Source organism: Humulus lupulus, chromosome 9, assembly GCF_963169125.1.
Source record: "Humulus lupulus chromosome 9, drHumLupu1.1, whole genome shotgun sequence".
In the NCBI taxonomy this organism is placed as follows: domain Eukaryota; kingdom Viridiplantae; phylum Streptophyta; class Magnoliopsida; order Rosales; family Cannabaceae; genus Humulus; species Humulus lupulus.
The window spans coordinates 20,603,859-20,630,397 of record NC_084801.1 but is presented as its reverse complement, the minus strand read 5'-3'; the positions used below and the strand labels follow the sequence as shown (position 1 = coordinate 20,630,397).

Here is a 26,539-nt window from a genome sequence, read left to right as displayed (position 1 = left end):
AAGTTAATTTGCATATTGTACATAAAAACAATTGCAAATATTGAGTCAAATATAACATTAACTCTTCTTTTTCAAAATTTGTCACAAAATTTACATTTTATATTAAAAACTATCTTAACGAACAAGATAAACTTTTAATTGCACTGTCAGCACTTACCATTAACTTTGTTGTTAAATGGTAACAACAATTACCAACATGCAAATAAATGTTAAATTTGGTACGTCATATAAATAACTTAAGTACTTAAATTTAACATTTTATATAACTTAGTAATTTCACCGCATAAATAAATAAACAACTTTTTTATGTTGAAAGAAAGAAATATGTTCAAAATTTTAAATGGAAGGGAGACCATATCCATTTCCATAAAGGCATAACCATAACAACATACCAGCTGAAACTAAATTTGTGCCAGTGCTGAATAATATAATTCCCCTGAGAAGTCAAAACTTGAGCATTATCGCCTCTTACATGACAATATACAAATAAAAAAAGGCCAGAAGGGATTCACAATTCAGAAAATTAGCAAGTTCTTCAATAATTACTAATTATGAATAAAATTAGTGAGCAAAAGTCTATTACCCCAAGCTGGTATTTACGGTTGACAATAACTCTATTGCAATACCATTAGTAACAATCATTTACTTACAACATTTCTTTGAATCCAAGTCCGCCATTTCCTTACAAAATGAAAGTATTCCATTTTCATTTGAACTTCTTGTCCAGGTCAAAAGAAACCCGGGATTTCTCCGGGCATTGGAGCCAATTCATTCTTGCTAAACCTCTCCTCGTCGTAGAATGAGGCGCGAACTATTCTTCCCCCAAAGTACCGACCATCGAGGTCAATTAATGCCTTTGTAGTTTCCTCAGATCTCTCAAACTGCACGAAAATTCTTACTGCTTCATCAACTGGGAAATTTGGCTCTGTTATCTCGAATATAAGAACCCGAGTCACTGTTCCATACTTTGCGCACTCTGATCCTACCTCGTCTTCTAGCTCATCGTCTACCTCACCAGGTCCCACCTGCAGAAAGAAAGGTTCTCTTGTTAATAATAGTTGTAATAAGAGATCAAGTCATACAAGCATAATTACAGCATATAACACCTTTGAAATGGTTGAAATATTTATTCGATGATAATAGAAGGAGAGAATGGAGCTTGAGTAACAAGGTCGGACATAATCAGTTTTACGTACTTGAATAATGAAAATGACGAGTGTTCTAAACTGAGTGTTTACAGATTTAACAAGAACGATAATTCGATTTATTTTAAAAATAACTTAGACAAAAGGAGAGAACTGATGTGGGTGAAAAAATCAGTTAGAAAGTAGAACCTCTGAACAATAACTGCTATTAGAAGAGTCAAAGAAAAAGAAATAGGAAAAGTCCAGTAACAAAGTAAACTCTCTAAAATACCCACAAATGCATGAAGAAAGAAATATGGAAATTTTGCAGAGAAAGCCATATGGTCAAGATGAAAATTAAATCAGACTTAAATTCAAAAAGGATGCAAGGAACGAACAGTTATTTTTTTCGTTTTTTTTTTTAGCTTTTTTGAGAGAGGTGAAAGGAAGGAGGAGGTGATGCAATAAAAGATAATGATAAATAAACAACCATATCTCCCGATGATCAATTAACCAATACTTAGGGTTATAGCTTATTAAAGGAAAGCAAGGCTTTTAAACAAATAGCCTCTTGAGTTTATCTATTTATTTAGATTTTTAGTGATATGAAAACGTTATATAAGAAAAGAATACCAAAAAAAAAGATGTGACTAACTAGGCAGAGAACTAAGGATACTTCGCCCAAGCTACAAGAAAACAAAACATGAACTTAAACCACATCGTGTTTGTTCCAATTACAATAGTCAATTGAAACAAGGACTCCCGGGTAAAAAAAAAGTAAAATTCCAAAAAGACACCCAGAAATGCACTTCCCCTCAAAGAAAAACTTCACCTAGGACCATAACTTACTGACTTAACTTGTGAAAGGTGGCCGGTTGGTTGTTCAAATAATGTGTGCTTACTTAAAAAGGTTACAACTCTGATTTCAGGCATATTTCGATTTCAAATTTCCTAGTAGAAAAGCATCCACGTTGCACACAGGATCTACGCACATCAACTATTTTTTAGCTATGATAAGATATAACCCAACTCAATGCCCAAGTTCACTCGACCCAAAAAAAAAGAGCAACGTTCTGAAGATTCCAGAGCACACTACGTCCATGAAGAATCCCATTCAAACAGTGGCGCCATTCAATATATCAAAGAAACATAAATCTTGATTGTGGAATGTGAAATATGCCACACAAAAGTAATTGAAACAACTGAATGTACAAAAAAGGTCAAGGCAAGCTTGAACAACAGTCCTATAATCTATTTCCTACAGGTCCTTGTATGGTAATAGCATAGACAACTGAGACATATAACCCAAAATCAAGTAATTTGTATATATAACAAGATCTTTCTTGAAACGAAATATGCTTAATACTTAATACTTCGTACTTTCTATCACTAACATTGACAAAATCAAAATAAAACGAGCTCTTATATGCAAGTAGTGAAAAAACAGAAAATATCTCAAGGAAAAAGCATACCATATTTCTAAGCATAAGAACCCGAGTGGGTGGTCCATTAAGACTCACGCTCTTGACCTTCTTCTCCGACTTCTGTTCACTTGCATTTACAATGACCCCAGCTCGACGATCCGTTTTCTTGGCCATCAAAGGAGTAGTTATCCCCTGCTCCTGCTTGCCAAGTCCTTGACCCTCTTTCCATCCCATCTTTGCCATCATTCTCTGCGCAGCAGTCATGTGCCCACCAGCACCCAAACCCAACCCACTGGTTTCCGACTTTCCAATGGCAAACCCATCTGCATTATTCGGTGGAGATGGCGACCTAGGCACTGGCACTGCACTGCTCATCGCCGCACGCCTTCTCCATGCTTCCTCACCCGAAATGTTCAACCGCGAATCTCCATGCTCCCTATCCCTCTCTTCTCTTTCCCTCTTCTCCCTATCCTCCTCCTCTTGCCGCCTTTTCTCGAGCTCTCTCCTAATCTCTGCATCCATCAATTTCTTCTTCTTCTCCCTCCTATACTCCTCATAGTCATTGGGCCTCGCCGGATCATACTCTTCTATCACCGTTGAGGTAACCCCCACAAGAGCAGGCTGCGCAACCACCTCCGGCATTATCGAAGGCAGCGGTGCCACCGCCGGCGACGTTATAGGTTTTGGCTGCACCGAATTTAAAGGCTTATTCTTATTTTGGGGCTTTAAAATCGTTTGTGGCGGGGCGAAAATCGACGAGGGTTTACGAAGGGTCGGCGGTGCCATTTTTGTGCTGCTCGACCATACGGAGGAGTTGGTTGATTTCTCTTCATCGGCGGAAGAGGGCGGAGGGAGGTCACCGTACAATCCACCTAACATCTGGGCAAATTACTAAACCCCTTTCTCCTCTTTTTTCTTCTTCTACTTCTACAGGTCCGAAAACCTAGAAGTTCAAATTAGGTAAAATCTTTAGGGTTTAGGAAGTGGATTTGAGATCTGGGTGTGAAATTAAGGTGGAAGAAGGTATAGAGTGAAGAAGGTACAGAGTGAAGAAGGTTATAGAGTCTGAGATTTGTCGTAGTTGAATTGATTGTAGTTGCAGAAGAACATAACGACTTTTACATAAATTTGAGGGATTCCTCAATTTTAAAAATAAATTTAAGAAATGTTGTATTTATTTATAATACAACTGCATTACAATTATTAAAAAAAAAAAAAAATTTAAATATTTTTTTTGAAAGATTGTCTACAGTATGCTACTTATATAAATATCTTAATTTTTTTTTATTTGTTATACGTGTTTTTTATTTTATTTAATATTATTATTGTTTATGTTTTGCATGTTTTTTATTTACTATATAGAATTTTAGGATTTTTATATTTTGAAGGTATAAAATTTATAAATTTGCATAATTATTCATTTCTTTTAAAATAAATATTTTTATTAATTTAATTAATAATGTTGTTAATCAAATTAATATTATGTGTATATATATATATATATGATATTTTTAATTGTTAAGATATTTTGATTTTGAATTTAAAATATAATACAATAAATATTGAAGATAAATATCAATTTATATATTATTCATTTATTATTATAATTATTAAAAAATTAGCTATTCCTAAATATTTTATTTAAATATAAATAAATAAATTTAATATCTTATCTAAATTTAAAATAATAATAGTAAATTAATTAACCACAAATAAGATAAAAAATAAAATAGTTATATCAATTTTATATTTTTTTTCTATTTTTTATTTTTTTTAAATAATAATAGTAATTAAATAAAAAATATACTTACTAATTTGTTGAAACTTTGATGTCTCTTTTTTGCTAACCATCTCCAACAATCCCAATATCATCAACACAACAAAAATATCCAATAACATCTAAAACATAATAGAAAAATAAGATGATGACATTAGAATTACAAGATCAATAATTAAAATAAAAACTTTAAAGATTAACAAATATTAATAATTGAATAAATACACAAACTTTAAAGATTAACAAATATTAATTATTGAATAAATACCAGAGATGATTGTGTTATCATTAACACGTAAATCAATCAAATTTGGAGATATAAATTAGAATTCATTGAAAATTGAAATTGAAAGAATTTACAGATGAGAATATAAAAAAGAAAGAAAGTGAAATTAGTGTAGAGGAAAATATGATAATAATAAAGAATGTTTAGAATATATATAGATTTACAAATAGATACTTATTTATATTTTAATAATAGTATCTTTATCTTATAAATATCTCATTTAAATTTAAAAAATTATATTTAGTATTATTATTATATATAAAATTAATAAAAAATTAGATTAAAAGAGAAAATAGATAGACTGGTTTGAAGAGTTTTTAGAGTGTCACATTATCTCATTAATGCTCTTCTTTTATATATATATATATGGGTGTTTCTATGGTCGCAATTGTGAACTGTTTTCGGTGTAATTTTTTTTATGACCGAATATATATTGTAATTATTTAGAGTATCCTGTAAATTCTTAGAAAAATTTTAAATAATTTACAATACTGAAAATTAAGTTCAAACATGTTGTTTTTCACTCATATAAAAAAATTAGTCACTCGTGCAACAACCTATTTTTAAACTAGTTTTCAGCAATGTAAATTATTCAGAATTTTCCAAAAATTTGCACGAAGCTCTAAATTACTACAATATACACAATCATAAAAAATCACACTGAAAACTATTCAAAGTCATAGAAATTCCCATAATATATAGATTTATTTTTAAAATAAAATAAACTTTGCTTGTGATTATGTGGAATGGTCTAACTAAACTTTGTGTTTTTCAATGGATCAACGATTTCCAAAAATATATATGTATTATTTTAAAACCATGGTAACATTGATATGATTTTTATTGTAATTATAAAGAATTTTGAGCATTGAGATGCAAATTTATGATGCTTAAAATATTGTTAACTGAAGTTATATAGGCTTAGTTGTAGTTAGTTTCTTATTCTATTTTTGAGCTATCTTAACTCACTTGGTTAGTTTAAGTTTCTACCTTGCCAGCTCATTTATTGATTGTATTACAACTCATTTCTGTTATATTATTTTATTGTAACTACTTCAGCTTGTATCAAAGACCTATACAATAAAGCTCTTGGCTCAAATCTCCATATGGTATCGAGTTTTCTTTCAATTCTTGCTCACACTTTCTTGCATTCAGTTTCTATAACTTTCACGTGGTATTAGGCCATTTCAGGATCCCTTCTTTGTTCAATTTCTTGATTCCTTCTTCAACTTTCTCCAATGGCAAACGACTCTATTGATGACACTCGCACTTTCCCAGCACCAACTGCCACCAACACTTCTTTCTCTGCTTTGACGGCTCCGAAACAACAATTTATGGTGTTATCACAGGCTCTAAATCATAATCTCCCAGTCAAACTGGACCGCCACAATTTCCTTCTATAGAATGCTCAGATGGAAAATGTGGTGCTCGCAAACGGAATTGAAGATTTTCTAGATGGCTCTTCTGTTTCACTTCCTCAAACCATTGATGGCATCCAAGGATTGAATCCTGAATTTCTGACATGGCGTCGCAAAGATTGTTTGATCCTCAGTTGGATCTACTCATCCCTGTCTCAAGAACTCATGTCCCAGATTGTTGGACACTCTACTAGCGTTGTGGCTTGGTCAGCTGTGACAGTCATAATCCTGTGATCCGTAAGGGGAAAGACCGGGTAAGCTGTGCAATCCCACACTGCCTGGGGAAGGTCAAGTGTGATGATTCTAAGACTGTGTAGGTATGGGACTATACAGTTGAAGATGGCTTAAATGGATTGATGGGTACTACCTATATCAACAAGATGCGTCTTCTTTTCGGTAGCCCATCACTTGAGAACTCCAAAGTTAAGCGTGCTTGACCTGGGGTAATCTAGGGATGGGTGACCTCCTGAGAAGTTTTCCTAGGAAGCATGTGAGTGAGGACAAAGCACGCTGAAAAGACTCATGTTGGTTTGTAGGGCCAGTCGTCATTCCAGAAAGCAGTCATAGTGACGTGGGGCGTCACAACTTGGTATCAGAGCGTACTAGGTTTATGGGTCCTTAAGACTGGCTGGATATGTACATTCACCGCGAGAGACAAGCTCAACTCAGGGTTTGGTAATTGTGCGTACATGATTATGTGCTTAAATGATTTGAATGAGATATGATTGTCGATATCTGTTTGATGAATAGGGAGCATGAGATACTGATAGGGCCTGGCCCTTGACTATTGCATGATGTTATTGAGGCATGCTTATTAGCACTGCTGTGCATGTGAATGAATATCTGGATGAATTGTTATAAATTGATTGCTTGTGAATGATTGGAGTTCCAGTGGGGATTATGAAAGGATTATTACCCTGTCATCATAGCCTAATTGCCGAGTCGTTGATTACAGATTGACTTGAAAAGTTATGCGTTCAAGAAAATCCACACGACTAGCCGGCAGGTCTGGGGCTAGAGATGATGATCAGGGCCCGACCCCTCCGCCAGTCCCTGAGAACTGGCAGCAGTTAATGGCTGACATGCAGGCCCGGCTTCAGAGCCAAGACGAACAGATTCGAATTTTGCAGCAGGCTCCATCTGGGAGTGTTGCCCCTGTTGTGCCACCGGCAATGGTACTTGTGGTACAGCCAGTTGATGTTGGGAACAAGTGGGAACCGTTGTATGAGCGGTTCAGGAAGCAGCAGCCCCCGATCTTTGAGGGTGGACCAGATATGATCACTACTATACTTGATTTTATGAGAGTGGAAGGACATGACAGGGTGGCCTGTGCCACTTATATGCTGAGGGAGGATGCCCGGATCTGGTGGGAGGTGGCATCACAGACTAGGGATGTTGCTGCATTGACTTGGGAAGGGTTTAAGGACCTGTTTAATCATAAGTATTATAACGTTGCCATCAGGGCAGCGAAAGTGAATGAGTTCGTGGGGCTGGTTCAGGGTAGTATGACAGTTACAGAATATGCCTTGAAGTTTGATAGACTCGCGAAGTTCGCACCAGACCTTATGCCTACTGATGCAGCTAGGCAGGACAGATTTACCAGAGGGCTGAATGCTATGATAGCCCGAGATGTAAGGATTACCACAGTTCCTGGAGGGACTACTTATGCCCAGGCTGTGGAGAAGGCTCTTACCGCTGAGGAAGCGGAGAAATAAGATATGGAGGGAGAGTGCTGTGAGAAGGGAGGGCCGTAGGGCGGTGCCTCCATATTCTGGTTCTGGTAGGGGCGGTGGCCCCAGTGATTTGAAGAGGAAGACTCCTGATGCTCCGATCGCTCCTGGTTCTGATAGGAGAGGTCGGGGTACTCAGGGTGGCCGTCAGGGAGGCGGAGATTCATGGAGGACTTATCCAGAGTGCACGAGGTGCAAGAGACGCCATCCAGGCGAGTGTCGGGCTAAGGCCTGCTATGTGTGCGGGGTGGTGGGACACCTCAGGAAGGATTGCTCAACAGTGAAGAAGGGAGAGACAGGAAAGGTGGACAGCTTAACTCCAGCTCGAGTGTTCACCCTGACGCAGGCGAAGGCCGAGGCTAGTCCCTCGGTAGTGGCAGGTCATCTTTCTAGTGCTGGCATTCCTTTTACTGTATTGATTGACTCTGGTGCTGCGCATTCATTTGTATCTGATAAGGTGATTGATAGACTGTGTAGACTTAGTGAGTATAGTGCTTCAGGGTTTGGGACTATATTTCCTACAGGAGAACTGGTAGTATCTAGGAGGTGGATTAGAGCATTGCCGGTGATAGTTGATGGTAGGGAGTTATCAGTAAACTTGATTGAGTTAGGTATGGAGGACTTTGACATGATTTTAGGTATGGACTGGCTGGTTAGATATGGAGCTACCATTGACTGTAGGAAGAAGATGGTAACTTTTGAGCCAGAGGGCGAGGATCCCTTTGTTTTTGTGGGAGCGGTGCATGGACCCCGCGTACCCAGGATATCTGCATTGAGAGCCAGAGACTTATTACAGGGTGGTTGTATAGGCTTTTTGGCTAGTGTGGTGGATACCACCAGAGTTTTACCAGTAGGACCGGAGGAGACTAGGTTGGTTTGCGAGTTCTTGGATGTGTTTCCTGAGGATTTGCTTGGGTTGCCGCCGCGTGGAGAAATTCAGTTTGTTGTTGAATTGGCGTCAGGGACAGAGCCAGTGTCGAGGGCACCATATAGAATGGCATCGACGGAATTGAAAGAGTTAAAGATACAGTTGCAGGAGCTTCTGGATTTGGGGTTCATTAGACCTAGCTACTCGCCATGGGGTGCTCCAGTTTTGTTTGTTAAGAAGAAGGATGGGACTTTGAGGATGTGTATTGACTATCGTGAATTGAACAAGTTGACCATTAAGAATAAGTACCCCCTACCAAGGATTGATGACTTATTCGATCAGCTGCAGGGTAAGACGGTGTTCTCAAAGATTGATCTTTGATCTGGTTATCACTAGCTGAGGATCAAGGATGATGACATACCTAAGACGGTCTTCCGAACGCAGTATGGGCACTATGAGTTCTTAGTCATGTCTTTTGGTTTGACCAACACCCCAGCAGCCTTATGGATCTAATGAACAGGGTGTTCAAGGATTTTCTAGACCAATTCGTTATTGTCTTCATCAACGACATCTTGGTGTACCCCAGTTTAGAGGCGGAGCATGAGCTTCATCTTCGACAGGTTCTTCAGAGGTTGAGGGAGCATCAGTTGTATGCTAAGTTTAAGAAGTGTGAGTTCTGGTTACCTGAAGTGACATTCCTTGGGCATATTGTTGGTGCAGATGGGATTAAGGTGGATCCATCTAAGATAGAGGCAGTTAGGGATTGGCCGAGGCCACAGAATGCCTCGGAGGTACGGAGTTTTCTTGGTCTGGCAGGTTACTACAGACGGTTTGTAGAGGGGTTTTCGAAGATAGCAGCACCGATGACAAAACTGACACGGAAGAATTTGAAGTTTATCTGGTCAGACAAATGTGAAGACAGTTTCCAGGAGTTGAAGCGACGACTTATTACGGCGCCAGTGTTAAGTCTTCCTTCGGGGGAAGGGAAGTTTTTTGTTTACTGTGATGCATCGAGGTTGGGCTTAGGCTGTGTGTTGATGCAGAATGAGAAGGTTATAGCTTATGCATCACGACAGCTGAAGGAGTATGAGCAGTGATATCCTACTCATGATTTGGAGCTGGCGGCAGTGGTTTTTGCACTGAAGATTTGGCGGCATTATCTATATGGAGAGAAGTGTGAGGTGTACACTGACCATAAGAGCTTGAAGTATTTCTTTACACAGAAGGACCTGAATATGAGATAGAGACGTTGGCTGGAGCTGGTAAAGGATTATGATTGTGATATTCTTTACCATCCGGGGAAAGCCAATGTGGTGGCGGATGCATTGAGCCGCAGAGGTCCAGGTCAGTTGTATGGTTCTGTTCAGATTTCAAGGGAGTTAACTGATGAGATGGTTAGAGCAGGGATAGAGTTGGTGGTGGGCCGGTTGGCTAATATTACTCTGCAGTCGACCCTGCTAGAGCGGATCAGAGAAGGGCAGTTGGTAGACGCTCAGTTACAGGGGGTTAAAGAGGATGTCTTAACGGGAGTAGCTAAGGACTATTCGGTTTATGAGGATGGATTACTTCGGTATCAGGGACGGATTTGTGTTCCAGCTGATGAGGGGATCAGACGAGAGATACTAGATGAGTCTCATACGACGCCGTACTCACTCCATCCGGGTACCACGAAGATGTATCAGGATCTACGGACTTTGTATTGGTGGCCCGGGATGAAGAAGGATGTGGTAGAGTACGTTGTCAGATGCTTAACCTGTCAACGGGTGAAAGCTGAGCATTAGCAACCAGCAGGATTGCTTCAGCCTTTGGGTATTCCTGAATGGAAATGGGAGGACATTACCATGGACTTTGTGGGAGGTAGACCCAGGACAGTGGGGCTTCATGACTCGGTGTGGGTGATAGTGGATCGATATACCAAGTCAGCCCATTTCCTTCCAGTGAGGTCAACATGTACTGTGGATCAGTATGCTGAGTTGTATGTGAGGGAGATTGTACGTCTCCATGGGGTTCCTAAGTCTATAGTGTCAGACCGGGATCCTATTTTCACTTCCAAGTTTTGGGGTGGTTTGCAGAAAGCTCTGGGGACTCAGTTGAAGTTCAGTACAGCCTTTCATCCTCAGACTGATGGACAGTCTGAGAGGACGATCCAGGTATTGGAGGATATGCTCAGAGCATGTGTGATTGATTTTGAGGGTTCATGGAGTAAGTATCTTCCGTTGATTGAGTTCTCGTAAAACAATAGCTATCAGTCAACAATCGAAGTGGCTCCCTACGAGATGTTATATGGGAGGAAGTGTAGATCACCCATTCATTGGGATGAGATGGGTGAGAGGAGATATTTGGGGCCAGATATGGTTCAGAAGACAAGTGAGGCCATAGAGAAGTTCCGGGCTAGGATGCTCGCATCTCAAAGTAGACAGAAAAGCTACGCTGATCCTAAGCGTAGGGATGTGGAGTTTCAAGTTAGGGACCACGTCTTTCTTCGAGTTTCACCGTTGCGAGGGGTGAGGAGGTTTGGAAAGAAGGGCAAGCTAAGCCCTAGATTCATTGGACCATTCGAGATCCTGGAAAGGGTTGGTCAGGTTAGCTTTGCCGCCATCGTTGTCTGGAGTTCATGACGTGTTCCATGTCTCCATGCTTCGGAAGTATGTCTCAGATGTGACCCATGTGTTAAGATATGAAGATTTGGAGTTACAAGCAGATTTGGCTTATGAAGAGCAACCAATTCATATCTTGGATCGGAAAGATAAAGTGTTGCGGAAGAAGACAATTCCTCTGGTTAAAGTGCTGTGGAGGAATAGTAAGATCGAGGAGGCGACCTGGGAGCTTGAGACAGCGATGCGGGACCAGTATCCCGAGTTGTTCAGGTAAATTTCGAGGACGAAATTCTCATTAGGAGGGGATAGTTGTAATGACCCAAATTGCTAATAAGGTTTAAGGGCCTTGATTAGTGTGCCTGAAGGGCATAATGGGAATTATGTGTGGTTTGAATGATTAAGATGCATGATTATGATTTAAAGCATGCTATATGATTATTTGAATATTTGAGATGCATGAATATGTGTATTAGTATGCATGTAGGCCCTGATTAGGTTAGAGGGGCATAATCGTAATTTTGGCCATTATGGGCATAACTGTATGGATATATGTGATAATTGTCAAGACCGCATTATTATGTGGATATATCTGTGATCTGTGACTCGAGACGATCCTAGTGAGCAAAGTAGCGGAAAGGTCATGGTAGGGATTTATACCCGGCTCCGGGTGAGCTTAGGGGTATAAATGGGAATTTAGCGAATATACCGAAGTCTATTTTGGACATTGAGGAATATTATTGGTGATTAATTGGGTATCGGGAGTTAAGCGGGAAATATTAGAGACACTCGAGGAGTTAGCGGGAATTGGGGTAAAATGACTAAAATGCCCTAAGTGGATTAAAGGGTTTAGACTTAATAGGGAGGGCATAATAGTCATTTGGCCTATAGGAGTTAAGTTTTACCAAGGCTTTATGTTAGTGGAGATTGTAGAAAAGTGTAGAAGTCTGAGAGAGAAGGAAAAGAAAGAAAAAGGAAAGGAAGGAAAAACAGAGTAGTTTTCCCTGAGTCGGTTTGTGCTTTTATCACCACTGTTCTTCATTCTTTTTGGAGTAAAATTCAGAGGAGAGCTAGGCCAATTAAGCTACAAGGTTTCTGAGCTAAGCTTGAGGATTTGGCAAGGGTTTAGCAAGGTTAGGCCATCACTTGAGGTAAGGTTCTGTAAATTCTTTAGTTGCTGGTTTTGGTTTTTGAACTGTGGTGTATAAGCTGGGTTTGACGGGGACTTTGGGAAATTCAGGGCAAAGGTTAAGGAAGAGCAAGCTAAGGAGGTGTAAAGGTTGTCTTGAGGTCGAAGCTCCATTAAAGGTATGAATTTTGAGCCTCTAACCCTGATGTTTTGCCTAGTTTTGTTGAGTTTCTGAGCTTAGGGACAGCTATGGTGAATTTTGGGATTGGAGATGCATGTGCTTGAGTTTAAGGTATTTGGGGTGCTTGGGATGAGTGGAATATGGTTATAAGGTTATTTTTGAGGTTGGCAAAGGTTTGGGGAAGTTTTGGTTGAGTTTGGTTCGAGGAAATCGTAGGAGGAGAAATTTGGTGTTGGCCTGTCTGTGACTAGCGCTACAGCGCTAGCCTTTGGGCGCTGTAGCGCTAGGCCAAGCTTGCTGAGGGATTTTGTTTCTGTTTGTAGCGCTGTAGAGCCCTCCCATGAGCGTTGTAGCTCTACCTTGCCTTCTGAAGGGGATTTTAGGGTTGTTTGCAAGGGCTTTTGACCTAGGGTTTGGGGTTTGATTCCACCACCTTGTTTGGTGGAACTAGGACTTCCCGGGGGCTCAGGATTGGCCCCGGGGCTGGGTTTTGTACTTGAGGTTTGACGATAACTTTGGCCCATGATTGTGTTTAGGTGAGCGCTAGGGCTCGAGGAGGATCGTGCTCAAGGAGTCGAGGGATCAAAGCTAGTAATTGAAAGGTAAGAAAACTGCACCCGATCATATGTCTGTGATGGGACTAAGTGCTCCCGAGAATTGTATCATGTCAATGATGGTATTACGCCATGGGACATGTAAAAGCGGCCTAAGAGTGTCGTACATAATATTTGCGCATAGGGCGCGGCTTGGCCACTAGTAGCTGAGGACAGCTTAACATTCACTGAGCTCGGCTTAAGCGGGCTGGAGTCAGTAGGATAACGGAGGGAGCAGCCTGAGAGCACTAGCCCTAGTTATCATTTGTACAGTGAGATGTGATATAAACAGATATGCTTAGTGTGTTGAATACTTGGTTATACTGAGTGATTATATGTTTGAGAACTTGTGATGCTATGAGAGATATGGATTTGTCTGTTGATTGCTTATGCTCTGTTGTTGTGTTTTCTTGCTGGGCCTTGGCTCACGGGTGCTACGTGGTGCAGGTAAAGGTAAAGGCAAAGGCAAGCTAGACCAACCCTGAGATGGAGGGCCGCGGGGTGGAATGTACATAGCCAGCTGTTCGATCGCCATGGTCGAGGAGTGGATTAGGACAGGGATTACCTAATTGTCTGTTTTGCCTTAATATGTCCTGATATTGTGTATAAACCTTGTGTCTTTTGTAAACAGTCTTTAAACTTATTATTTTTGGGATCCCGTGTCAACAGATGATGCTTCTTAATGAAAATGTGGTTTGAGACCAAAACACTTTTAACCCTAGTTCCTTTATAGTTTTAGTAACACGATTTTAATTAAATGACTTGATTAGCAAGTCTGGCATTTTATAAACACACAGTGTAACGGTCTTGGCTATCCAGGGCGTTACAACTTGGTATCAGAGCCTTGACCCAGCTGGAAGTGTGGCCGACGGGGACGTCGGGCTTGTAAGGGGGGGGTGATTGTGACAGTCATAATCCCGTGATCCGTAAGGGAAAAGACCAGGTAAGCTGTGCAATCCCACACTGCCTGGGGAAGGTCAAGTGTGATGATTCTAAGATTGTGTAGGTATGGGACTATACAGTTGAAGATGGCTTAAATGGATTGATGGGTACTACCTATATCAACAAGATGCATCTTCTTTTCGGTAGCCCATCACTTGAGAACTCCAAAGTTAAGCGTGCTTGACCTGGGGTAATCTAGGGATGGGTGACCTCCTGGGAAGTTTTCCTAGGAAGCATGTGAGTGAGGACAAAGCACGCTAAAAAGACTCGTGTTGGTTTGTAGGGCCAGTCGTCATTCCAGAAAGCAGCCATAATGACGTGGGGCGTCACATCAGCCCTCCAACAAATCTACTCGTCTACCTCTCATGCTCGAGTAATGCATCTTGCTTCAAACTGTCAAGAAAGGAGGTTCTTTCATGCTTGACTACATCTTGCGAGTCAAGACTCTCTTAGATCAACTTGCTGCCTATTCAAAACGTGTTTCCGAAAAGGATCAGGTATTATACCTCCTAGTTGGTTTAAGGTCTGACTATAATTCTTTTGTCATTTCTATAACTTCGAAATCGAAACCAGTCTCTTTCGATCATGTCACTAGCCTATTATTGGCTCATGAATCGCATCTGGAAAATCAACATTTTGTTGATGAAGCTGCACCTATGTTTGTTAATGCTGCTTATCGTCAATCCAATCAAATATCTCAACTATGGCACAAAACAAATCATAATCGTGGCAACTACTTTGGTTCGACTTAGAATGGTGCTTCTTCCTCTAATTCTCGAGGCCCTTCCCCAAGAATCAACAATTCAGGATCAAGAATTGTGTGCCAGTTATGTCTTCGTGTAGGCCATGGTGCATACCAATGTTATAGATGCTTTGATCCGAATCTGCCAACACCAACATCAGCACCCCCTACTTCCAATTCCAATCCGTCAGCTATGGTGGCCAATACTCAGATTGTTGTAGATGATACATGGCTTCTTGATTCAAGAGCATCTCATCTTCTCACCCCTGCCACCTCTACTCTTGATCATGTTGACCCTTACACTGTTAATGACACAGTCACGTTGGCAATGGTAATTCCTTGTCTATTAAATCTATTGGTCAATCTCATATTCATACTTCTAATCATTATTTTCAGCTTCAAAATGTTTATCATGTCCCAAAATTGACTTATAATCTCCTTTCTATTTCAAAACTATGCATGGATAATAATGTCTTCATTGAATTCTATGCTTCCTCTTACAAAATCAAGGGCCTTCATTCGAAGAGGCTTCTTCATCAAGGCTCTCTTGATCATGGCTTATACACTCTTCAAGCTGCCAATCAGCTGCGTCACTCTACTGTCTCTCCACCTAAAAGAGCTTTTCTCTCGTATTCTACTCAAGCTGCCACTGCTTCTATTTTTCCTTTTCATTTTCGAAGTGTCAATCAAAATTCTGCAGCTATCTGGCATGCTCGTCTTGGACATGTACATTATGATATTGTAAATATTGTCTTACAACAATGTAATAAACCTTTTTCATATAATAAAAATCAAATTTTCACTTCATGTCAATTAGCTAAAATTCACAAAATTCCTTTCACTCTTTCTCATTCTCATGCTTCTCGACCATTATAGCTCATTCACACTGACCTTTGGGGTCCATCCTCTCTTACTGCCACTGATGGCTCTCGATATTTTCTATTGTTTGTTAATGATTTTTCCCGATTTACTTGGCTTTATGCTCTTCACACAAAAGACCAAGCACTACCAATGTTTCAACAGTTTAAACTTCTAGTCGAAAACTAATTTAACTCATCCATTAAAGAAATTCAATCAGACAATGGTGGTGAATTCAAAGTCTTTATTCCCTTAACTCTAATGGGATTCACCATAGGCTCTCTTGTCCTTACACCTAAGTTCAGAATGGAAGAGTTGAATGAAAATATAGACATGTTGTTGAATCCGGGCTTGCTCTCTTAGCTCATGCTTCCTTGGCTCTTTGTTATTGGCTCTTTGCTTTTTGAGTTGTTGTCTACATTATCAACAGATTACCCACCAAAGTCCTCAATGGCCAGTCCCCTTTTTAGGTGTTGACAATAAAACCCCTGACTATTCCTTACTTTGAACCTTTAGTTGTCTATGTTTCCCGTGTCTTAGGCCTTATAATAAGAACAAATTACAGTTTCGTTCTAATTCATGTATTTTCATGGGCTACAGTACTTCTCACAAAGGATATCTATGCTCATATCCCACCACTAAGCATCTCTACATCACAATACATGTTGTCTTTGATGAATTATCTTATCCTTCATTCTCTTCCGCTACTACTTCCCCTTCTACTACTGTTAATTCCTCCACTTCTACCCCTGCCATTTTACCTTCTTTTCACTTTATTCCTTCTCCACCTGCTAATCCACCTCCTATTCCTCCCCCCCCCCTCTCTTCTACTCCCTCTGACCAACATGATTTATCTAAAAATATTTTGTAGGCAAATTCTTATTTACCTGTGCATGCACAAGTACCTTCAGTTGCGCAACCTCTTGTCCCTATTGAGCCACCATCAGTCATGACCAATGCTCATCCAATGGTGACTCGTGCCAAAAGTGGGACCACAAAACCAAAAGTCTGCCTAAAAAGGTAACAGACCAAAATCTACCTCCGAGGACATTCAAGCAAGCTTTATCTATTTCCCATTGGAAAAATGCTATGGAGTTGGAACTGTCATCTCTTAACAGAAATAACACTTGGTAGCTTGTTCCCCCACCACCTAATAGCAACATAATAGGTTGTAAATGGCTTTTTAAATTGAAGTACAAACCAGATGGATCGATAGATCGTCACAAAGCTAGGCTGGTTGCCCGTGGCTTCACTCAATCAGCAGGGGTTGACTACTTTGATACATTTTTCCCTGTTGTCAAACCAGCTTCCATTCAGGTGGTTCTCACTATGGCCTTATCCAAAGATTGGCCTATCAGACAAGTCGATGTACACAATGCATTACTGAATGGTGATCTCTCAGAAACAATCTATATGTGTAAACCCCCAGGGTTCATTAATGAGCACCATCCAACTTATGTCTGCAAACTTTCCAAAGCCATCTATGGGCTTAAACAAGCCCCAAGAGCTTGGTTTTCAAAGCTCAGTCTAGCTCTTACTCAGTGGGGTTTCTCATGTTCCAAGGCAGATCCATCTCTATTTGTTCTCCATCAACCACATTACAGCTTGTTCATTTTGGTATACGTCGATGATATCATCATCACAGGCAGTGACTCTACCAAACTTGAACAATTTATTACTCAGTTGCATCAGCCTTTTGCAATTCGAGATCTTGGTCAACTTCATTATTTCCTTGGCATTGAAGTTACCAAGTGTAACGCTCTGGTTACCCCAGAACAGTTACGGTGAACGATGAACCGGAAATTTGACTCGCTACTCGAGTCCTTTGGTTAAAAACGTACATCTAAGTGTTATTAACAGGCTAAGGTGGAAAACCAATCAAAAGGGAATGATATATTTTATTTAAAGCATAAAACTGTTCATGGGCCCATAAAAAACATTTACAAGTTATTTACAACTCAAAATGGTCATTACTGTTTCAAATTTACAACCCCGTCAACCTAAGCGGCAAAAATAGGGTAACCCCTTAGTTCCTCTGAGAACTCCTTGGCCGTGGTGGTCAAGCGACTGCATATGTACACAGCACCACCTAAGCTCTCCACTCAAGGCTGGGTGAGCTTTTCTTTCCCTTTACCTGCACCACATAGCACCATGAGCCAAAGCCTAACAAGAAAACACAATATAGCATGAATATAATATCAACAATGATCATAATAATCATTCAGGACTTTCAGTCCAAAATAGAGGAGTGACAATTGGAAAAGTCACTAAGGTGGGTTCAGCTCCCTTTAGCCATGTGACGATAGGGTCACCAGGGCTTGACAAATAAGTGAACCTTTCACTAGCTTAAACAGGATAGGTGCATGATGACTAGTCACCAACATAACCTACCTCATGACCATAGAGTCATAACCATGGGATTCCGCTCCCTAGCCATGTGACAAAAAGTCACCTAGGCCTTTGGCCCTGGCTCTAAGTAACTAGCTTAGACTAGTCAAGCGCTTATAAGTTTCATCGACCTTAGGTTCAGTCCAACATTAATGCTTTAGAGTCATTCAACGCTAATATCGATTAGATCTAATCTTCATTCGGCCTTGCGTTCAGGGATCTTATGCCGTTTCTGACTCTCAAGTCAGTAATACGCGACCAGTGTCGTCCTTGACTAATCAGTGCCATACACAAGTAAACAACATCCGCTAGCATTTAATATGCAATCAATGTCCACATTTATCAACCAACATGCCTCAACAACAAGCATGCATGTCATATACACAGGGTGCAGCTTTCTTACCTCTGGTTCGAGCGAGAAATATAATAAGAACGACTCCTGAGAACGATCAACCTTTCGATCCTTTAGTGGTTACCTAATCATAACCAATTATAACCTTCATTAATGAAAATCAACAATAAAAGGGTCTTGGCCTAAACCCCACTCTCGAGACCTCGAAACATACCCACACGGTGAGTAGATTCGATCCCGGGCCTTAAGGATTGAAACCCCGAGCCAAAAACCCTTAAAAACACTCAAAACGGGATTCTGGAGGAACAGAGGAGCACTACAGTGCTGCTCCCTAGCCCCCCAGTGCTATACTCAGAACCCCCAACTGCCCAACAAAAGTCCTGTGTAGCGCTATAGCGTCCTCTAATGGGCGCTGTAGCGCTACCCCCAGAACTGATCTCCCCTGAAACCTCCTTCTTCGAATCCTTCAATTCTAACTCGATTCCAGCGCTTCCAAACCTCATTTTTGGTGCCAAATGAACCCAAAAATCATCCTCACATACTCCAAGCATCACAACCACAAGAACCCTAGCCAAAACTCCCAACAAAACCAATCATCCAACCTAGAAATCTCAGCTGAAAATCAGAACTAAGACAAAGTAAACCAGGGATTTTAATGGCTAGAAACTTACCTCAAGCTCAGATTATGATGCTCTTCAATGGTGGAACACGCTCCCAAACTCCCAAGGCTTACTTCCCAAGCTTGAATCCTCAAGAATGGCTCAAAAATCACAATGAAAACAGAAGTAGAAAAGGTTCGGGAGAAGCTTCAGTCTATACTCTGTTTTCACTACCTTTCTACAGCCATCAATGGCTTATATCTATCCTAGGGGTGAAAAGACCAAAATACCCCTAGGTCTAAAAAGGGTTTCTAAAGGCTCCCAAGGGCAAAATTGGCATTTCCCACCTATCTCGTTAATCATAATTAACGCTCTCCAATTCCCGCTATTCTTAATATCTCAAACACCAATAATTCATACCCTGTTACCCTTTAATTCCCGGCAACGCTCTAATCATTAAAATCACCCTGAGACTCATCCCGAGCCCTGAACTTAAACCTGTTATGACTAAACCGCTAATTAATATTCCAAGATCGTCTCATGCCGAATAGCTCGAACAAACCCACATTATAATGTGGTCTCAACAATATGTCACCGACATGCAAACAAATATACAATTACTCCCTCAACGGGCCAAATTACCAAAACACCCCTGTTATGAAATGTGGACCCACATGCATGCATTTAACATTATATTATAATATAATTCAGATAAACATGCATATTATCATTTAATGTCATAATTAAACAGTTATGGCCCTCCCGGCCTACTAATTCAACCATTAAACCGCATTAGGGATTTCGGAGCATTACACCAAGTCCCCTGGCCAGCTTCATCTATGTCAAAAAAAGTATATGTCTGATATACTCTACAATATTGATATGTTTGACACTAAACCAGCTCCAACTCCAGGTGTGGTTGGCAAACCTTTATCTCGAAATGATAGAGAATTGCCTCCGAATGCTACTGAATACATACGAGTTGTAGGTTCATTGTAGTATGTCACCTTAATGCGTCCAGACATTGCCTTTGTCGTGAACATAACCTGTCAATTCATGCACTTGCCTACCTCAGTTCACTGGCTTGCGGTTAAATGGATTCTACAATATCTCAGGGGCACAATCTCTCACGGCATCACTCTATCAGCAACATCAAATTTACATCTGGAAGCTTTTACTATGTAGATTGGGCATCTAGTCCTGATGATCGCAGGAGCACTGGGGGGTTCTATGTCTTTCTAGGTGACAACATTGTTTCATGGTCATCTACCAAGCAAAAGGTTGTGTCAAGGAGCAGCACCGAATTTGATTTTAGAGCTCTTGCAAATGCCTCTGTTGAATTGTCTTGGTTCAAAAAGTTGTTCATTGATCTGAGATTACACATTGCAGCCACTCTTATCTTGTGGTGCGACAACATTTTCGCCACACAGCTTGCCTCCAACCTAATTTTTCATGCACGTACCAAACATATTGAAATAGATTTATATTTCATTCGTGACATGGTTCATAGGAAGGAGATCTATGTTCGACATGTGCCATCTGAGTACCAAGTTGCAGACATCTTGACAAAGCATCTGCTTGTGGCCAGATTTATAACTTTATGTACCCTATTGACTGTTCTATCCAGACCAATCAATTTGAGGGGGCGTGTTAACTGAAGCTATATAGGCTTAGTTGTAGTTAGTTTCTTATTCTATTTTTGAGTTATCTTAACTCACTTGGTTAGTTTAAGTTTCTACCTTGCCAGCTCATTTCTTGATTGCATTACAACTCATTTCTTGATTGTACTATTTTATTGTAACTACTTCAGCTTGTATCAAAGACCTAAATAATAAAGCTCTTGGCTCAGATCTCCATATGGTCTAAAGCTTTCTTTCTATTCTTGCTCGCACACTTTCTCGCATACAGTTTCTATAACTTTCACAAATATAACAACCTTGAAAAAATTCTCCAATAGTGTGCTAAATTTGGTATATGCTAAAAACTGATCCAAATTTAAATTAGAATATTATAGAGTAAATTTTATGTCAAATTTGATTTAAAAATTATATTTGACCCATTCTTATAACTGTGCTTCAATGGTACAAACTAACTTAAAAAAGCCAACAAAGTCATTAATAGTTATTGAAAATATACGAAAATAGATATATTAATTGTATTTTATTTTTTATATGTCAAATTTATGAAGTCTACCTATACACATATATTTAAAGTAAAAAGAAAAAGTTTCAGCACACATTTTATAAATGAGTGGTAGATAAGTAAATAAAAAAATAGATATTTATTGTAGGCTAAATTTCACACATTTTACACCATCATTGGAGTTTCATTTTGTCAAAATATGTTAAAAAATGGCAATACATCATTTTTATAGCACTCTATTGGAGATGTTCATGATCTAAATTGGGATCAGCAATAAATGATTCTTTTTTATTTACAATATTACATGTTGACCCTCGATTTGGTCAACAACACGGAGTCAATAAAAACGATAAAAATAAGATCAATTGAACTCAAGAAGATAAACGACACCAAAATTTATAATGGTTTAGCCCCAGATAATGGTAATGACTTACATCCACTTCGTGTTCTTATTATTTTAGAAGAACTCCAAAACCTACAATCAGTGAACTAGGGTTCACGAGTTTCACAAGCTTGGAGGTGAGTACAAATTTCATAGATAAAACACTATACTTCTCTCTTTATTACCCAAAAATCCCCCCCCCCCCCCTTCAATGAGTCCCTTGAGTCTTATTTATAGGCTCAAGGATATTTTTTATGGGTCGATGGGCCATGTATATATTTTGATACAAACATATTTAAATAATAACAGAAATTACAATCTTTACATAAAAATAGGGTCAAATATCTTTAGAAATATCTGATATTTACGACGATCCTAGTTGCATATGAAACACGTCTTCTGTCGTACAGTTAAGCATCTTCTTGATCTATCGAGCAGCTTCACCTCTGGTCAATGGTCGACCTGAACGTAACCACTTAAATAGTCACGTGAAACCTGCGTGTGTACTAATTTTTCCACGTTAGCAAGTAAGTCTTTTTTGGGTTAACATTTGCAAAACTTACTCGACCAGCTACCCATCTGACCTGTCACATCTGTTGGTACCTTTTCGAGAAAGCATGATCGTGACCTTTACAGTTTCCCAAAAATATTCAGATGGTTATTGCAATTTCCCATACATCGAAATCTCATTCCCATCATTACTCCTCAATAATGCTTTGAGCAATGTAAATATATTATTCTTTAGTTTTTTCATTCTTTACCGAAACTTTTTCTTTCCTCAAGAACTCATAAAAAACCTCCAAGAAAATCCAGAAAACCTCTGTGATCTGAGACATCTTCGACCAATTCTGAGCAAAAATCTGTGTGATTTCTCCTACAACTCATATTCTAAGTAAGTTTTGAACCCACTTTTGCTTTTATGTAATCCAGTATTGCTTTCACGAGTTTTTACTATTGCGTCTCTACTGTTCTTGAGAAAAAGTTTCTGGGTAATCTAGTTTAGACAAAGATACATAGAAAAAGTATGCTAGAATAGGGATTTTAGGTAGTATAAAATACTAGGCAAATCTTAGAAAGCAATGTGGGATAGAAGAGTACTGATTTCGGGTCCAAAATCGAAGTGAAAATTCGATTTTAAGCTTTTTCAGAAAAACTAGGTTTTTCCCGCCTGTTTTCGGAGTTGAAAAGTTTTTCCAAAAACTTTTCACTTTCACTCTTTGATCTATTTTTTCAAACTACTCGCATGTTTATAGTTTTTTTATCAGGATGCTACTGGTCATATAAAAGCTTAACTTTTATACACGAGCAGCGTTATCCTTACTTTTGCTCTTTCTTCTATCTATTGGTCGTAGATTATCACTTCGCTTTTGCTCTTCTCAGATATTCATGCATGATCCCTGGGGAGGTGAGAGACCAATAGATGATGATCTTCTCGCGTTGCTGTTCAAGGATCAAGAACAACCTTCTTTTCCCTTTCCCGAGCCTTCATCTTCACAAGAAAAACCCTATGACTAGTCCTTCAGCCAGTCAACCAAACATGGGTCGTGTCAAATACATAGCTTGCAGGAAAAGAAAAACAACAGATTCGCCTTCTAACCAACCTGCAACCAACATCAAGGACCTTCCAAAAAACCCTCAACCTTTAAATTTTTCACCACCAAACATTCAGCCGAAACCCCGTCCTTGCGATGGCCCTCGAGCAGAAGTAGACTAGTACATCGCTCCCCCTAGTGTCATATCGGCCAAGATGGTGGCAAAATATCCCAAGAAGTACGGGCTTCTTGGGATTACCCTATATAAACCCACACCCGACCAAAGGGAAAACGTGCCTGGAGGCGCCTACAGCGCCTGGTCGATGTATCATATAGAGGCAGGGGCAATCTTGCCCTTGCATGACTTTTTCCAAGGGGTGGCCAATTATTTCGAGGTTGCCCCTTTCCAAATAACACCCAATGGATATAGAGTACTAGCAGCACTCTATATCCTATATAACCACAAAAAATGGCATGTGCCTACCCCCTACGAGATCAACTATCTATTCGATCTTAAATCCAACCCCAACCAAAACAACACGGGGTTTTTCCACTTCTGCCACCAGGAATTTGTTCGCATATTCCTGAGTGATGTTGCCCATAAGTCCAACGTAGGAAAATACTTCCAAGAGTACTTCCTCACTACAAACCTGGTTGCTGACAACTTAACCTTCACACAAGGAGGTAAATTTTTCAATCTTTGGTCGGAACTTCTAGTCGTTCATTTTTTGTTTGTTATTTATTTTCTTGTCCTTAGTAATTTGGTGCTGCACTTAGGTCCATGGCACCGACCAGACCCCACTCCAGAGATGGAGATAAGGGCCACTGCCTTATCCAGCATGATGAACATAGAAAAGAGCGTCAACGAGCTGGTTACAGAGAGCAATCTAAGGCTGGTCGACCTTTTGGAACCTCATCGGGAAGTGAGGGAATCCACTGTGGGGAGTGCCACTGGAGAGGGCACCGAAGGACAGGAAATCCCCAAGCAGCAGCAAGATGTGTCACAACCCCGAAGGTGACGACCAACGGGAGTGACCATTCGAGAGCCATTGAGCAACCCTCGAACTGCCACTACCCCTGTCCATCACGGGAGGGGAAAAGAAAAACTACCGAAATATACCAGTCCTATACTCGAATCCTCAGATAAGGACGGTATAGATTTCTCACTTCTAGATACTTTGCCCATCCCTTATCATTTATTTGATAGGGATGGAAATTTTAAATTTATGACCAGTAATTTTAGCCTAGACCTCTTCGAGACAGATAGTGAGTGTAGTTGTAGATCTTTAGATAATATAACGACCAGTAATAATAGTTCGGGTATACTACTTAGAATTTCTCTTTACATTATTCCATTATCACACCAAACTATATCTTAACATATCTGCTCATTTTTGTTTTGTTTTGTAGTCATGCCATCTAAAGACGCTTTTGATATATACGCCTCTGCTGAAGCTCCTTCGAGCAAGAAGAAGTCGAGCAGAAAGCATCCTAGGGAGAGCAGTAATGAGCAGAATAAATATGCTTCTTGTTCCTACGAGGCTCGACCAGAAGACCCTCCGGCTCCTACTCCGTGCAGAACTACAACGCCTCCTCTTTCTCCTCGCAGTGTCCCTTCCTCCGAGCAGGCAGGGAGATCCTCGGTCGCTAACTTGCTGAACAATGCTTTTAATTCTACCTACGAAAAGCTGCAAAAATTGTCCAAGCACCGTTGCAGCTAGGATGTAACGCCCTAGTTACCCCAGAACAGTTACGGTGAACGATGAACTGGAAATTTGACCCGCTACCCGAGTCCTTTGGTTAAAAACGTGCTCTAAGTGTTATTAAAAGGCTAAGGTGGAAAACCAATAAAAAGGAAAGGATATATTTTATTAAATACATAAAACTGTTCATAGGCCCATAAAAAATCTTTTACAAATTATTTACAATACAGAATGGTCATTACTATTTCAAATTTACAAACCCACCGACCTAAGCGGCAAAAATAGGGTAAACCCCCTAGTTCCTCTGAGAACTCCTTGGCCGTGGTGGTCAAGCGGCCGCATATGTACACATCACTACCTAAGCTCTCCACTCAAGGCTGGGTGAGCTTTTCTTTCCCTTTACCTGCACCACATAGCACCCATGAGCCAAGGCCCAGCAAGAAAACACAATATAGCATGACATAATATCAACAAAGATCATAATAATCATTCAGGACTTTCAGTCCAAAACAGATGAGTGACAGTCGCAAAAGTCACTAAGTTGGGTATAGCTCCATTTAGCCTTCTGACGATAGGGTCATCGGGGCTTAACAGATAAGTGAACCTTTCACTAGCTTAAACAGGATAGGTGCATGATGACTAGTCACCAACATAACCTTCCTCATGACTCTAGAGTCATAACTATGGAACTCTGTTCCCTAGCCATGTGACAAGCAGTCACCTAGGCATTTGGTTCTGGCTCTGAGTAACTAGTCTTAGACTAGCCAAGCGCTTATAAGTTTCATCGACCTTAGGGTCGGTCCAGCATTAATGCCTTAGAGCCATTCAATGCTGATATCGATTAGATCTAATCTTCATCTGGCCCCTGCGTTCAGGACGCTTATGCTGGTTCTGACTCTTAGGTCAGTATCCCTGACTAGTCAGTGCCATATACAAGTAAACAATATTTGCTAGCATTTAATATGTAACCCATGTCCACATTTATCAACCAACATGCCTCAATAACAATCATGCACGTCACATACACAGGGTGCAGTTTTCTTACCTCAGATTCGAGCGAGAATGAATAAAAGAACGACCCTTGAGAACGATCTGACTTTTAGTCCTTTAGCGGTCACCTAGTCATAACCAAATATGGGACACCATCAATAAAATAATAAACAAGGGTTCCTAAACCAAGATCTAGCCTCTGGGACATCAATCCCCACTAATCTGGGTAGTAGGAACAATCTTGAGGCCCAAAACCAAGTTCCCGGGGCCAAAACACTCAAACAGGCTCAAACCTGTCCAAGGGTTGCGACCCTAACACCTTGGGCCGCGGCCCCCAGCCACTCCAAGAGCAAGGGCCGCGGCGCCCAACACCAGGGCCACGACGCCCAGTAAGGCCAAACTTGCTCCACTTGCTTCTTCGAGCTAGGGTCGCGACCCCCAACCCAGAGCCATCCCCAAACACGTTCTCCTTTATCCCAAACCCTCCAAAAACATACCTAAACACTTCCAAATCATCAAATCAAAGTTCCCAAACTTCCCAATGATCCAAAACCAACAAATCCCAAGGCTCAAACGAACCAAAAACTCAACGATTCACAAAATCCAATTTTAAGCTTAGAAACTCTAAAAACTCAAAACTTAAAACTTAGATTACCTTTGATTGGGTTGTTTCTCTTCAAATCCTTCAACAAAGAAGCTTCTAATCTTTCCTAGGATCGCTATGCCTCGATCCTCGCTTGATTCCGACTCCTAAAACTCAAGATTTCTTCAAAAATGCTTCGAAC

The 26,539-nt window shown here is 40.1% G+C and overlaps 1 protein-coding gene across 1 annotated transcript; it reads right to left on the bottom strand.

Moving 5' to 3' along the window:
- Positions 1 to 381: 381 nt before the first annotated feature.
- Positions 382 to 3,704, bottom strand: LOC133800457 (DNA-damage-repair/toleration protein DRT111, chloroplastic). The gene is made up of 2 exons (XM_062238421.1): positions 2,597 to 3,704; positions 382 to 1,025 (listed from the first exon to the last, which is right to left on the bottom strand). Exons 1-2 carry the CDS (start codon positions 3,425 to 3,427, stop codon positions 729 to 731), a joined length of 1,128 nt encoding a protein of 375 aa, XP_062094405.1. The 5' UTR covers positions 3,428 to 3,704; the 3' UTR covers positions 382 to 728.
- Positions 3,705 to 26,539: the final 22,835 nt, after the last annotated feature.

Coding starts and splice junctions, on each gene's coding strand:
- LOC133800457 (XM_062238421.1), bottom strand. CDS start 3,427: ATGTTAGGTGGATTGTACGGTGACCTCCCTCCGCCCTCTTCCGCCGAT. Junction 1,026..2,596: donor TTCTTATGCTTAGAAATATG/GTATGCTTTTTC, acceptor TTCTTTCTGCAG/GTGGGACCTGGTGAGGTAGA.